At 45.1% G+C, this 14,470-nt stretch overlaps 2 protein-coding genes across 2 annotated transcripts; one reads left to right on the forward strand and one right to left on the reverse strand.

The window, feature by feature from the left end:
- Positions 1 to 217: 217 nt before the first annotated feature.
- slc5a2 (solute carrier family 5 member 2) lies at positions 218 to 5,669 on the forward strand. Its single transcript, XM_004075460.4, has 15 exons — positions 218 to 392; positions 548 to 619; positions 920 to 1,024; positions 1,106 to 1,165; positions 1,249 to 1,353; positions 1,436 to 1,541; positions 1,639 to 1,719; positions 2,538 to 2,767; positions 3,867 to 4,002; positions 4,073 to 4,180; positions 4,262 to 4,412; positions 4,549 to 4,717; positions 4,787 to 5,002; positions 5,144 to 5,264; positions 5,330 to 5,669. The coding sequence occupies exons 1-15, from the start codon at positions 297 to 299 to the stop codon at positions 5,536 to 5,538; spliced, it is 1,965 nt and encodes a 654-aa protein (XP_004075508.1). The 5' UTR covers positions 218 to 296; the 3' UTR covers positions 5,539 to 5,669.
- A 336-nt stretch (positions 5,670 to 6,005) lies between these two features.
- fbxo46 (F-box protein 46) lies at positions 6,006 to 14,146 on the reverse strand. Its single transcript, XM_011482637.3, has 3 exons — positions 13,735 to 14,146; positions 9,456 to 10,071; positions 6,006 to 9,354 (listed from the first exon to the last, which is right to left on the reverse strand). The coding sequence occupies exons 2-3, from the start codon at positions 9,933 to 9,935 to the stop codon at positions 7,555 to 7,557; spliced, it is 2,280 nt and encodes a 759-aa protein (XP_011480939.1). The 5' UTR covers positions 9,936 to 10,071; positions 13,735 to 14,146; the 3' UTR covers positions 6,006 to 7,554.
- Positions 14,147 to 14,470: the final 324 nt, after the last annotated feature.

A 14,470-nucleotide genomic window follows, 5' to 3' on the forward strand; every position in this document is an offset into this window, starting at 1 on the left:
TTGTGATCAGTGAAGTATATAACATGTTTAAAAATGTTGAGGTGATCAAGACATCATCTGTGTTACTGATGTCCAGAAACTCCTGCAGAGCTCCAAGCTGCTTGTTTTGGACATATTCTGTTAATATTTGCTCTAATTATTAAACTGCTGAATCTGCCCATCTTCAGAACAAAGTTCTTTCCTAAACACATCAACCGGACTGTGATGCTCAGGGTTCATATAGAAACGCAGCGTGTTTCACATGAAGGTGGAGAGCACAGCCTGTAGTTCAAGACGTACCAACATTCTGGACAAGAATGGAGAATATATCAAACAAGGTCACCATCAGCAATGCAGCAGACATCAGTGTCATTGTTGGATATTTTGTCATGGTTCTTGGTGTTGGTTTTTGGGTAAGTGTGTTCCACAATCATAATACGAATATGGGGTTGGCTTTAAATGTTAATTTAATCCATGAGTTAAAAAACAAGAAATAATATTGAATCAATTTCTATGTCTGTTTGTGTGTGTTTACATGTGCGTCTATGTTTGTGTGTGTGTCCATCAGTCCATGTTTCGGACCAACCGTGGGACCGTGGGAGGGTATTTCCTGGCGGGGCGCTCCATGTCCTGGTGGCCGGTGAGTCAAGAACATTCCCGATCGTCACATTTGAGTTCCATTCATTCATGCTCTGCATTAAATCATCTACAGGAACACCAACAGATGATGAACATTTAGATCACAGTTGTTAAATGAAAGGTTCCATCATTCATTTAAAGACATTTTCTAATAGCCTTTTCTGAGTTGTCCAAAGTAAAGTTCATGGTTTTGCATAGATCAGGCAGATCTTTGGGGCTGAAAAGGGGATTCGTTCTGTCTTCATGTTTAATCTGCAGTGCTGATATACATTCTCGATTGCATTTCCTGCTCTGCTCACAGGTTGGAGCGTCTCTGTTTGCCAGTAACATCGGCAGCGGACACTTTGTCGGGTTAGCAGGAACTGGAGCAGCCAGTGGTATAGCTGTGGGGGGGTTCGAATGGAACGTAAGCATCTGCTGGTCAGCGGTGAAGTGAAGGTCTTTGAACATGGAATGACACTGAATGACTATGCTTTTGACGTTTCAGGCTCTTTTCACCGTTCTGCTTCTGGGTTGGCTTTTCGTACCAGTCTACCTAACAGCCGGGGTATGAAGATCCATCAACGCCATCACATCAATAAAGTGCAAAAATCATTTGGACATAAATCACAACTGTATGTGGTTCGTCAGGTGATCACAATGCCAGAGTACCTGAAGAAGAGGTTTGGTGGGACCAGAATCAGCCTGTACCTGTCTGTCGTTTCCCTGTTGCTGTACATTTTCACCAAGATCTCTGTGAGTGTTCTGCTTTTAAAGAGGCAGTATTTTACTGTATGAATATTGTTGAGCCTCATCTCCTTCCCTCTGCTCTGTCCAGGTGGACATGTTTTCAGGAGCTGTCTTCATCCAGCAGGCCTTAGGGTGGAACATCTACCTATCTGTCATCGCCCTCCTGATAATTACAGCTGTGTATACTGTCACAGGTGGGATTTTGGGTTTATGCAAGTCCTGGTGAGCTCAAACCAAATCTTACAGAAGGGAGGATTTGTTCTCTGTTGTCTCAACCCTTGACTCTCATAGGCGGTCTGGCAGCTCTGATGTACACAGATACGGTCCAGACGTTTGTCATCATCGCCGGTGCTTTTGCCCTCACTGGATTCTGTGAGTACAGGCTTCTGCAGGAACACCTCCCCAGGAACCTATGATGGGGCATCCGAAATACCCAAATATTTAGAAATCAACCAAACGTTTAACTTTGCTTTGTGACTGCCTTGATCTGAGTCTCTTTTAGACTTGCAGAACACCATGACAGATCCAGATCAGAATAGAACCGCCTCCCACAACTTTATCTAACTCAGGACCCAGGAAGATCACAGTCATAGAATCACATAGAATGAGGACCACATTGTAGAAAGGTCATGATAGCAAATGCGCTTTCTGTTATTTTAGCTAAATGAAACAAAGAATTCACAAATATCTCTTTGTCCACAAAGTAAACAGGACTGTATTTTGAACAAAATAATGAATCAAGGTGATCACATCAGTTCAAATGTTTGGTTCATCCAAGACTCTGTTTCTTTGATCAGAATCAGCTACATGGCAAAAAGAAAAAGAGTTAAAGACACTGTTGTTAATCATTAATGTCCCACTAAAGTGTGAGTGTGCTGACTCTGCAAGAACACTGCCCTGTCCCGCTGACACAAAAGCAAACCCCCTATATCCTGATAGATTTCCAACTACAAAGGTCAGTAAAGGGTAAACACCGGAGTCTGCGTCTGCTTCAAACTTAAAGTCCAAAACAGAAGCAGAGATGATTAAATGAACAGAAACTGGGCTCATCTTCGAGGTGGTGGTGGGGGTCAGTGATCAGTGCTGACACAGCAGCAGCTTTACATTTCTGTTATTAAAGCTTTGAATGATGTAGAGAAGATTCTAAGGATGATTGAAATCATGGAAATCTCCCTTCTCTTCCCGTCCAGCTTTTGCTGAAATTGGAGGCTACAGTGCTCTCCTGGCCAAATACGGCTCTGCTGTGCCCCATAACTACACTTCTTTGGACCCCCAGCGCTACAACATTTCCTCTCAGTGCTACACCCCAAGACAGGATGCCTTTACTCTGCTGAGGAACCCCACAACCGGAGACCTACCCTGGCCTGGAGTGCTCTTTGGGATTTCAGTATCAGGGATCTGGTACTGGTGCTCTGACCAGGTGAATGTGGATCTTTGCTGAAATAATCATCTCAGTGAAACCAAATAAATCAAAGGGGATAGTAGATTTTCCATCCATTTAATCGTTTAGCCAGATCTGGGTCATGAGACAGCCATCTAAGCAGAAATTTCCAGACCATCCTTTCCATTGAAACATCCTCCTGTTCTGCTGGGGAAACTCCAAGGAGCTTCCAGACCAGCAGACAGACTACGTTCCTCCTGCATGTAGTGGGTCTTTCCGGGGACCTTTCCCAGTACAAGACTCCGGAGCAAGTTCCCAGAGAAGCATCTGAACCACCCACAATTGGCCTCTCTAAATGTAGTAGAGTGGCAGGTCTACTCCAAGCTTGAAGGTGACTAAGGTCCTCACCCTACCTCTAAGGGAACATCCAGCCACCCTTCAGAGGAAACTCATCTTGGCTGATTTTATTTATGATCTCATCCTTTTATTCATGATCCAAAGTTCAAGACTATATAGATGAGTGTAGGAACATAGATTGACCAGTAGATCCAGAGCTTTGCATTTTAGCTCAGTTCCTTTTTCATCACAGCAGATCGCGCAGTGAACACATTATTGCAGCTGCTGCACCAGCCTGCCTCACAATCTCAACACTTCATGCTTCCCTTACTCGTGACCCAGACCCCAAGATGCCTTCATTCCTCCACTCAAGGCAGTTCTCCACTCAAAGAGGGTCAACCAGTTTTTCGTGGTTGAAAACCAAGGTGTCTGACTTGGTGGTGCTGACCCTCATCCCTGCTGCTTCAATCTTGGTTGCAGTCCAACACGTGGTTGAGGTCCTCACCTCATGAGGCCAACAGAACATTACCTGCAAAGAGCAGAGATGAAACCCTGTGGTCACCAAACTAGACAAAACCTTTAATGTATTCTAACAGAGAACCTGCATATTTTACACAGATTATTTTAAAACACAAATCACACTTTTTTAAGGAAATACTATTGATTTTCATAACATTTGATGGTCATCATTTGCCTTGGTATAAAACTCTTCAAATATTGTCCATGTAAAAGTGAGAATTAAGCTTCAATCCTGACTGTAGCAGATTTTTCTTTCTTCACGCATCATCCCTTGCTCCTGCAGGTAATTGTGCAGCGGTGCCTTGCAGCTCGTAGTCTCACTCATGTGAAGGCAGGCTGCATCTTGTGTGGCTACCTGAAGCTGCTCCCCATGTTCCTCATGGTGTTCCCCGGGATGATCAGCAGAATCCTGTACCCAGGTGTGTGATCTGTGTCAGAGTGCAAAGCCAGAGTGTTAGAGAAGAAAGTGACCACTTTCATGCACTGCAGATGAGGTTGGTTGTGTGGTGCCAGAGGACTGTAAGAGGATCTGTGAGACAGAGGTGGGCTGCTCCAACATCGCCTATCCTAAACTGGTGGTGTCTGTCATGCCCAGCGGTAAAGATGAAGTCCTGTTGGCCACCCTTTAAAGATTCATGTGTGTCGTTCAGCCTTCAAAGCCCCTTTCTTGTCTGGCAGGTTTGCGAGGCCTGATGCTAGCGGTGATGCTGGCTGCTCTCATGTCTTCTCTGGCTTCCATTTTTAATAGCAGCAGCACTCTGTTCACCATGGACATCTGGACTCGCATCAGGCCGCAGGCTTTCGAGCGTGAGCTTATCATTGTGGGCAGGTAAGCAGTTCAGAAACTGTTTTGGTTTTAATCCACACCGATTTATCCTCAAGTGTGGACTGTAAAAACCTCTATAGAATCAATACTAGATATGAGAATTTGGATCCATTGTAAAGTCTATGAACCTGTCCTGCAGAGTCTGGGTTTTGTGCATAGTGGCCATCAGTATCTGCTGGATTCCCGTGGTCCAGGCAGCCCAGAGCGGTCAACTGTTTGACTACATCCAGTCAGTCTCTAGTTATCTGTCCCCCCCCATTGCGGCCATCTTTTTGCTGGCTGTTTTTGTGAAGAGGGTCAATGAGACGGTGAGAAAGCCTCCATCCACGCGGATGCTGTAAATGGTCAATTCATGGTGAGTTTCTGTCCATCTCCAGGGTGCTTTCTGGGGTCTGATCGGCGGTCTGGCGATGGGTCTGTGCCGAATGTTACCAGAGTTCTGGTTTGGCACCGGCAGCTGCGTCTTCCCTTCTGACTGTCCATTCCTGTTGTGTGGGATCCACTACCTACACTTTGCCATCATCCTCTTCCTTTGTACATCAGTGCTGGTGCTTATTGTCAGCATCTGCTCTGAGCCCATACATGACAGGCATGTAAGTATTCATCATGTCAACATGGATGATCCTTCTGACTGTAGGGTTCATGAAACAAACATGGAGGACTCCGTAAACTGTAGCTGTGCAAATCCACAAAATACAAACCAAACGTGACAGAGCCTTGGTCTGTCTTCTCAGCTCTACCGGCTGGTGTTCAGTCTGAGACATTCCAAAGAGGACAGGGAAGATCTGGACTGGGAACAACAGGAACATGGAAGGAGAGCCAAGGAGACAGAAAGACAGAACAATGCTGCTGCAGGTAAGCAAGACAGAAAACTCACCTGGAAAACAGAACAAAAACTTACTGAAGTTTTTTTACATTAGTGATTGAAGAGCGAAAAAAGTCTGTTATCAATCGGATGGTCGCCAGTCTCTGTAATATGGGTGGAAACTCTGAGGAACCAGAGGAACTGGAAAATCAGGAGCAGCAGATGCCTGACATCAGTGAAGACCCGGTGTGGAAGTACACGGTGGATGCTAATGCTCTCATTATGATGGCTGTGGCCGTTTTCATGTGGGGATACTTTGCTTGACCTGCAACCTTAAGGTCCTTAAAACAAGGTAGAAATAAATGAACATGTATCCAATTCTGTAATTCTGAACAGAAAAAAAAATGGAGATCAAGAAAATCCAATAGCTGTAAATAAAGTGTTTACAAAGTCAAGGAGTCTTCAGAAATGTGGTAAAAAAAAATATCATGTTGGAGATCCATTTCTCTGAAAAATTTCATGCCGATCCAATCTCAGATCTGTCAAACCCACAGCTTCTGCTGAAGGGTTGGCATTCATCTTTCCGTTTGGAACAAAATATTACTTTACATACCACACAAGCACACATTTAGTTTAAAACTAGATTAAAATGGTTCCTACTGTTGGTTTGTAAAAACACTTATTCACAGACCTACAGCTTTAAATGTTTGTTAACCACAGTCTGACATCAGCAGCTTCACTGAAGGAGACGTACTACAGGAGCCTTTTACATGAAAGACAACGCAGTCATATTTCCAGTTTTAATCATCACTTCTGTTTTATTTAAGCAGACATTTCCCATGAGTACACATCTGCACCCTCAAAGTTCTCCCATCAAAATCCAACCATCTTCATGCAGCTTCAGCATCATTCATCACATCTATTCTCAAAGGTCCAGTCTGTCTGGGAGTGTAAAAGCTGGGGGGTGGGGGAGGTAAAGAAAACTGTTAGGATGAGGAGTCATGGCAGCACCCTTACCCATCCACATTACTTGTTTAGGGTGAATTCTGTAGCGCTGGATGGAGTGCATCAAGGGTTTACAGGATTTTGTGTAACCAGAAATCCCACTGATCAGTTGCGAGGTACCTGATCCTCGGTGTCCTGCAGCGGGGGCGGGGCAGAGGTAGGGGTCTTTTAAGGCTGGAAGCTGGTAAGTCTTCCGTCTGTGGTAAATGGTTTCATCCACTTCAAAGCATGACAGTCGGCTTTGGCAAAACAGTTCATGCGGCCAAATCAGAGGACAGAGGGTGGGGGGGGGTGGGGGTTTAAAACAAGGCTGTCGGATCAATAAAGGAAACAAAAGTTTGCAGGCTGGGCAACAGACTGATACGAGGAGAACAACCCTGCAGAATAAAAGCAAAACACACAAACCAATAAAAACAGCCAAACAAAAAGAAAACATGGCAAACAAAAGCAATCAAACAAAGTGACATCAGGCCTTTCCAAAGTGACATCAAGTTTCTCTTTTTATCCCATTCAAGTCCATCTCCCATAAATCTGTGTAAACCAAGAGGGATTCACTTGCTCCTGTGTACGGGCGGGTCAGCAAGGTTAGGGTCCACTCCAACAATGGCACAGTTCTCCGCAGACCCGCCTATTGGCAGACACTGTGCCTGTCTGTTACCAATGGTATGACTGTTGTAGATGAACATCAGTGACACAAGCAGTGGTTTCAGCAGCATAATCATCATCCTCAGGGAACAACATTACAGCACATTCAGAAGAACAAATGGTGACGGACAGCTACAAATGGCATCGTGTACGACGGAAAAATCAAGTTTGCTTCATACAATCACATTTTATCGTTATGCTGAACATTCACCACTGAGGGGGGTTCACTTCTTCTGGACTCTGCTTGCAGCACCACTGTACAGCTAATGTTTGTGAAACAACACAGAAGAAAAAGAGGTGATGGAGGAGTCAGCAGGCTCTAGGGCATTACATTTCTATGCGTCACTTTCTCCACACTAATGTTTAAATCAAACACACTGCAATATTTCCACATGAATGAAGGAACATCCATGTGCATCATGAGACAATTGAGGCAGAGATGTAGGTGATTGACAGCAGCAGGAGAGGACCCAAACCCTGGTATGCAAACGTCTCTGCAGCCACTCTGGAGCACAGATGGGGGAGAGGGATCCCAGAGGACCAGGAGAAAAAGGCAAGGAGTGTGATGCACATCTCTTCCTTTATTACCACACAACCTATCAGGTACAGGTGCCTCCTTGTACTCCTCTCAGAGGGGGGATATGCAGATTGAGATGACAGCTGATCTCTGTGAGGTGTACTTCCACCTCCTTACCTGGCCTCCTCCCTCTTCATGCGGATTGGCTGAGAACCATCAGAAGGCTGCTGCACCCAGTTGTTGTCATGGAGTCCAACGCGGCAGCCAGGCGTGTCCTTGTCTGTACGCCGGCAGCACATCCAGTAAGAGCGTCCATAAGGCAGGTCATGGTGGTAAGGTTTGGGGTGCCAGCGGCACAAAGAGACGTCCCCGCGCTCATACTGTCGTTTACACTGCTTGCAGGGGTCGTCCCTGTAGAGAGGGTCTTGATTCCAGCGAGAATCCACAGCACGCACTCCATAAGTCTCAATCAATGCCTTAAAGTAATGACATGTGCATTTAAGGGCTGCCAAAGAGCGGGTTGGCAGATAGCTGAAGATGTTGACCATAATATGGTCAGGAAGCAATAGCATGTACTGTCGTGGCTCCAGGAGGCGTTGGATCTGAAAGCGGATCTCCAAGAAGTCGTGGGAAACGTGGCGGTAGAGACGGCACAGTGAGGGGTCGGAACAGTCCTCCCCAACTATTGGGGAGTCTGGTCTTGGTGCCCGCTCACCTGAGCCAACTTCCAGACCTGCCCCAGGACTGTTGTTATTGGTAGAGTCCAAAGAACACATTCCTGAGCCAGTGCCAGAAGTCTTTCCTTCTTCCTCTTGTCCCCGAGAGGGCTGAAGGAAAAAGAGCTGTCCAGGAGGGGGATCATCCAATGAAGATTCAGTCGAGTTTCCAACTCCCCCACTACAACCTGCCCCACTAGGCATTGAGAAACACACCGTCTCCTCCTGCACATTCTCGGTGCCGTCTTTTCCATAAAAAACACACTGGTCAACAGCACCAGTCACCACCACCTCCACATGGAAGCCCGTCACTCGTTCCCTTCCCACACCGGAACCCTTCTTTTCCCCAGAACAGCTCTCTTGGAACGGGTCTGTGCTGCCACAGGCTGAGCCATCTGGATGATGGAGGTCCCCGTCTGGTTTGGGGGCAGCTGCTGTGGCAGCAAGCAGCAGACAGCTGGGATCTTTCGAGGAAGGACTGACGAGCTGGTACAGGTCACAGGTGATCTTTTCTTTGGCTCTAGGAGCTGCTTGATTGCTCCCACCACAACTCATAAACATACAACGGGACCGGCCAGCTGGTTCCAGCTGAGAACGTGGGTCTAGGTTTGACACTCTAAACGCTATCCTAACCTCCCCATGACTGTGGTTTGGAGGTGGAGGGGGTGTGGCGGTGCCTGACTCACCTCCTTTCCTATGTTCCTTTTCCCTGTCTTTATTCAATGGGGGGGTTCCAGAGCCAGAACCCAGATTGAGTCGATTCTCAAGATTTTGAGACTCAAAGTGTGCAATGGCCTGGGCTACTCTGCAAGACTCCTGTTGCTCCTCCAAGTCTTGGTCTGTGTGGATAGGGGATGATGGCTTCTGGGCCTCCCTGGTGGAGTGATTACTTGAGCTGTTTGACACAAATACCAAAGGAGAAGGATCCGACACTGTGCCACGAAGGACAGTGTGTTGATTCTGGGTAAGGTTCTGACTGTGAGTGGTAGGAGGGGAATGGTGGTGCTGCTGCTGGTTCCCATGAACAGCTGCAATCCCATGGAGGGCCATAGCAGTCCTCTGCTCAACCAAGGCAACCATCTCTGCCACAGAAAGCAGGTCCGTTTCATTTGCATCTCCGAGCTGTAGCTCATCAGGGTTGGTGGACCCAAGGGAGGAGTCATGGTTGACGGTGTGAGATCGTGTTGGAGGGTCATAGGACGAGCAGCGTCTTCGTCTTTTGGCTTTACTGCAGTCAGTTCCCCAATTGCCTTTAACCTATAAAAAAGAGATTTCTATGCTTTAGTCAAAAATGTTTATTGAAAGTAAAGAAGAAAGGTGCACCAGGTTATCACCACTCCACTTAGTTGGACTCTTACCTTCATGGCACTTGGTCTTGGTTGGCCAGCTCCACTGAACTGGTGTGCAACAAAGAAGGCAATCTTCTCCTTGGTGTTACCTGGCTTTATGACATACCAGGTGTCTAACAGCACACGTCCATCTTCCATCTGAGACCCTGAAGACTGTGGTGAAGGGGGAGAAGAAGGGAGCTGTGGAGAGTGGCTCTGTGACAGAGAAGTGGATTCATGCTCAGGCTCGGGTGGAGTGTTCTCCAAGCCCACGTCCTCCTCTTCTCCATTTCCTTCTTGAATACCAACTATCATTCCTACATCTTCAACACCATCCACTCTCCTTCTGGCACCTTGTGATGGCTCAGCCTTGCAAAGCGAGGACCCCCCTGCACCACTGGCACCTCCACTGCTTCCCCCTGACCCTGGACTCCGAGGTTTGTTCTGGGAGTAGGTGCCAAAAGGGCGTGGGCACCACAGCCGAATGTGGGAAAAGGTGTCTCGGTCCATCAGGATGTGGACCCCAGAGGCATATCTGCATGTATGCTGATCAGCAGATACAAAGAGATGTCATATTAGGTTTTCTGCTGCCGTTGCAGCTTGATGGGCAGCGATGGAGAGAGCAGCCAGCATAGACTTGATAAACCTGGGAATAAAAGAAAAACACAAACATGAGATATAAAAGCATTGGTGATGAAATCTGATCAAAATAGTCCTGTTTAAGGTTAGAATTGTTCTGAAAAGCTGCATTAATACTCATACTGTTTCTATAATCAAAGCACTAAAATGGAGGGAACAACTACACAGCATTACTGAATGTGATTACAGCCCGCCTCATACCTCATTCTCTGGCTAAAAGCCATTAGCAGACACACTTGAAACTGCATTCCACTATCATCTCTTCCTCTTTGGAGTCCAGAAATTAAATTAAGAGGACAATATTTCAGGTTTGGGTGTGCAGAAGACAGAGAGAAGACTGAAATGGATTCCCGTCTCTCTACATCTCAGCCTTTCAGAGAGAACTTGCTTAACAGGAGTTAACGTGAGCTGGAGCATGCATGTATGTTACTGCTGTCTGTCTGCCCAATACTTTCCCTGCTCTCCACACCAAAAAGACTCCTGAACCCTGGTGTTTGCCTGTGTGGCTGCACAACAGAATCGTGATCTGGGTGGGCATGTTCTTTCTACATTGTGCTGTGTGATCAAACAGAAACAGACAGAAAAATAAATTAATAAAAAAATTAAGGAAATCAAGGAAGTTTCAGTGCCAAGTGGTCCACATTGAAAAACGTACATGTCTACCAGGTGCAGATCATATTAACCAGGCTCTCCGGCAGGTATCTGCTGGTAGTGGAAGGAACGTGTCTGATGCAGTCAACACACAACTTTTTTCAGGTCCTCAGTATGAACTGATGTGGACGGCAAACATAAGCACTCTTTGGTTCCACTATGGTGTTACTTTGTGTAAACATGGATGCAGGATAGCATTAATCGGGTATTTGTATGAACCAACATTCCTGATATGAGCGAAGGAGCTGAAGACATTCGTCTGATTAATGACCTATCTGACCCACAACTGCTGTCAAACTCATTTATGGCTGATTGCACAGGTGATGGTCACAGATACATTTGTGGTGTAAAGTGAAGAAAATTCATGCACAGCAAATACTTGATTAATACACTCATGTGTAAAACTGTTAACAAAAAAATTTAAAAAAAACACAACAGTCACTGAAATCATTGCTTCAGTGACTGTTGTGGGTTTTTCTATTAATAACAGGAGAACCAAGAAGTGTCTTCTTGTTCTTTATGGTTCCATACAGTAACAACTCCAGGACCATACTGAAGATATCACTGCTAAAAGAGCTTATCAATTCATCTCCTTCATAAAACAATGAGCTTCCTCTTCTGTGTCATAAACACACACCATCACATTTACAACATTAATCTACAGGATACAACAGACAAAAAATTTTGTGCTGTGTATATATAGTCACAAATACCAGGGGTTTCTGATGCCTTAAGTGGACCAAAATATAAATATAAAGTTATAAAAATTCTGTGACATAACAGTTATTTAGAGATTGACATTTTACCTATTAAAGACTGAAAAACTTGCTTTTCAACCAATCACTGTCAACTGGCTTCAAATAGCAGCACCCAGATCACAAAAAAATGGCAACTGATTTGACTTCATTTATATCTATCTATCTATCTATCTATCTATCTATCTATCTATCTATCTAAATAAAAATAATGCAAAATCATTACAACAAAAAGAAACCAAAGCCAGTGACGTGTTGTCACAGAGGTAAATCGTGAAGTAAATAGAGATATGTTACTTTTCTACTTCAATCTGTCATTCAAAAGCTTTAGTGAATAAAGCTTCAAGTTTGGCTTTAAGCTTTTAGGACCAACCTAATCCTTCAAATCCTGTTCAGTACAGTGAGGCCTGCAGCAACACTGCAGCGTCCAACACAACACCAGTGGCTTCCCTGATCACATGCAGAGGCAAAAAACAGAACTCATATGTTTGATCTTCATGAACATGAACCAAGCTCACCATGAACTCTGTGCAGTTCTGAATGGTTGGAAATGCGTTCATTAGAACATGGGATGGACTGAAGGTGCTACTCCAGACAAAGAACACTAGGTAATTTTGTGAAAAACAAAAATGATGCTTTTTAACCACAAAAATGTACATGCTGTCAATCATTCAGCGTGCGTCATTCCGCGTCCACTTAGAAGACTGATTACGTGTTTTCAAGATTGCACAATATGTCTGGACACACAAATGACTTTTTGACTGTAGTCCGAGTCAAAGGTCTGCGTGACTGAAGGACAGAAAGGTGACAACACAAACCACACAACAGGGCTTTCAATAAGCTTAGAGGACAACTCGTGTCTTTATAGTTTTAAATGACATTTAATGAGTATATACAAGAGTTTGCTGTAAAATGTGTTCAGAAAAAGGTTGATACATCCCCGTCCGAGTGAAATGAAACCAACTTCAAGGCTTTGAACTGGCCGAAAAGGGATAAGCAGATGCAAATTGTGACTGTAAAAACTTTTTTCTCCCACATCGTCACAACCAGCAGCCCTCAAATGACAGCATAACCAGAGGCTCTGCATCGGCATCTACGTCCCTAAAGGCAACAGATGAACCACAAGAAGGAGCCGCCAACAGAACAATAGAGCTCAGTGAGTTACTCTAGCAGTCTGTGCAGGTGCGTCATCATCGCTGCCTGTCTGTTAGGACACCTGGATAGATGCCTGACTGGTCTGCACAGCCGTATCCATGACAACGTGGGGGTACTAGCATGTTTGAGCTGCTGTAGTGTCGAAGGTTAAATTCTGACACAGGCTTCCATCACGAGGAAGACGGCGCTCTAGCCGACTAAACACCTGAAAAAGGATCAACCATGCTTTGTCTAACAAGATCCCATCAAGTAGAACATCTAAACGGGCTAAGAAACCTAACACCATGATGGCATGGTGCGCTGTGGTGTTCTCCAAGTATTCCTGCTTAAATCCATTTCCTTACTATACTAACAAACAGAAGCAAAAAAAGGGGATCGTGTACTTCCTGGAAGGGCTGATCTATGTATTTTTAGTTGCATATTCATGGTATTGAAACAACTGAGACAAACATATGGGTTGACCGTTGAATTGAACGTATGTATATGTTTGGTTACCACAAAGTCACCATTAAAAAATCCCAGTTCATGATTTATCTACAGCTGTCTATATGTATCAGTAAACACTGGGGGGGGGGGGGGGGGGTAACAAACATAGATTACCACAAACAATGAGTCCATACCGTCAAAGAACCTATGCTTCTTATCCTAACCAACTGAAACTTCCTTGTTGGTAACGAGGCCCTGCAGCTCATTTAACCACAACCTTCCAGTAAGCAAGCTGAAAACCAAACCACTTTTAAAAACAAAAACAACAAGTACAACAAAGAGGATGAATATTTCAAAAAGAATCGGGCTAACATTAGCTAAGTAGTCATAAACAACATGATGAAGAGAGAGTCCGAGGAGCTCGTGAACTAGCTGCTGCTGCTATGTGTATTACAGTAACAACACGAACTTCTGATGCAACACGAACATACTTTCCTGAACGATACCGGATCACTGTGTCTCACAGATCTACTCTGTACATTTCACTGATAAGGGTTAACAACAGAGGAAACATTCCGTACTAAGCTAGCGAGCTCGCTAACGAAACCTCAGAACTTACCTGCATAACAACACAACCAGAGACCATCCACAAACTCATCGTTCTGGTTCGGTTTGTTACGTACCTTAACGGGGTAGACCTCCGAACCGGATAACTGCCGAATCCAGTCGATGACAGTGTTTAATTCACGGTTTTCCCCTAACCGAACCAGTTGGTTCGGTCAGCTGCAGGTGAGACGAGTTGACTAACCGAGTCCACGTAGCTAAGCTAACAGGCTAGCTGACTAGCGTCGTCGTTAGCCTCCAGCTACTTTCTCCTCTCCATCTTCCTTAGTTGTTGCCGCTGCGCTCCGCGCGTGCCAGCTCCGTCCGTTCGCTCCCGCGCATCCTACGCCTATTGAGGGGCAGCAGCACCCCCGTTATCTATTTAGAAGTGACACGCGCTTGAGCGGTATGTTCTCCGGGACACCAAAATAATCATGTCAGAACGGCGAGATGAGGAAGGCCATCTTGTTGACAAGCAGCTGCATAAAGCCCGCAGCCAATCACAGCGCAAAGTCGATGGTGTGCCCATATATGGCGCATGCACATCTCCCTCCCCCTGCTGCCTACGCCCCGCCTACATTCACATCCAAAAGGTCACTGTGTCACAAAAGTATTCAACCATCCACATTTCAGGATCAGAAATACTTAATTGATCACACACTTATATTTGGAGAAAAAAGTCATTACTTTAGAAAAAATGTTTGGGGGTATGGATGTACTAACTTTTGGAACTTTAAACAACTCTTTAAAATAAAGTGGTTAAATAATTTATTGAAAGGGGAAGACAATATCTGGAACGCATTTCCCAAATTATAT

The sequence above is a fragment of the Oryzias latipes genome, chromosome 13 (genome assembly GCF_002234675.1).
Source record: "Oryzias latipes chromosome 13, ASM223467v1".
Lineage (NCBI taxonomy): Eukaryota > Metazoa > Chordata > Actinopteri > Beloniformes > Adrianichthyidae > Oryzias > Oryzias latipes.

Excerpts from the sequence above, each read along its gene's own strand:
- fbxo46 (XM_011482637.3), bottom strand. The coding sequence starts at position 9,935 with ATGGACCGAGACACCTTTTCCCACATTCGGCTGTGGTGCCCACGCCCT. Across the intron at positions 9,355-9,455 it reads CAAGACCAAGTGCCATGAAG|GTTAAAGGCAATTGGGGAAC; the intron begins GTAAGAGTCCAA and ends TCTTTTTTATAG.
- slc5a2 (XM_004075460.4), top strand. The coding sequence starts at position 297 with ATGGAGAATATATCAAACAAGGTCACCATCAGCAATGCAGCAGACATC. Across the intron at positions 393-547 it reads TTCTTGGTGTTGGTTTTTGG|TCCATGTTTCGGACCAACCG; the intron begins GTAAGTGTGTTC and ends TGTGTCCATCAG. Across the intron at positions 1,720-2,537 it reads TTTTGCCCTCACTGGATTCT|CTTTTGCTGAAATTGGAGGC; the intron begins GTGAGTACAGGC and ends CTTCCCGTCCAG.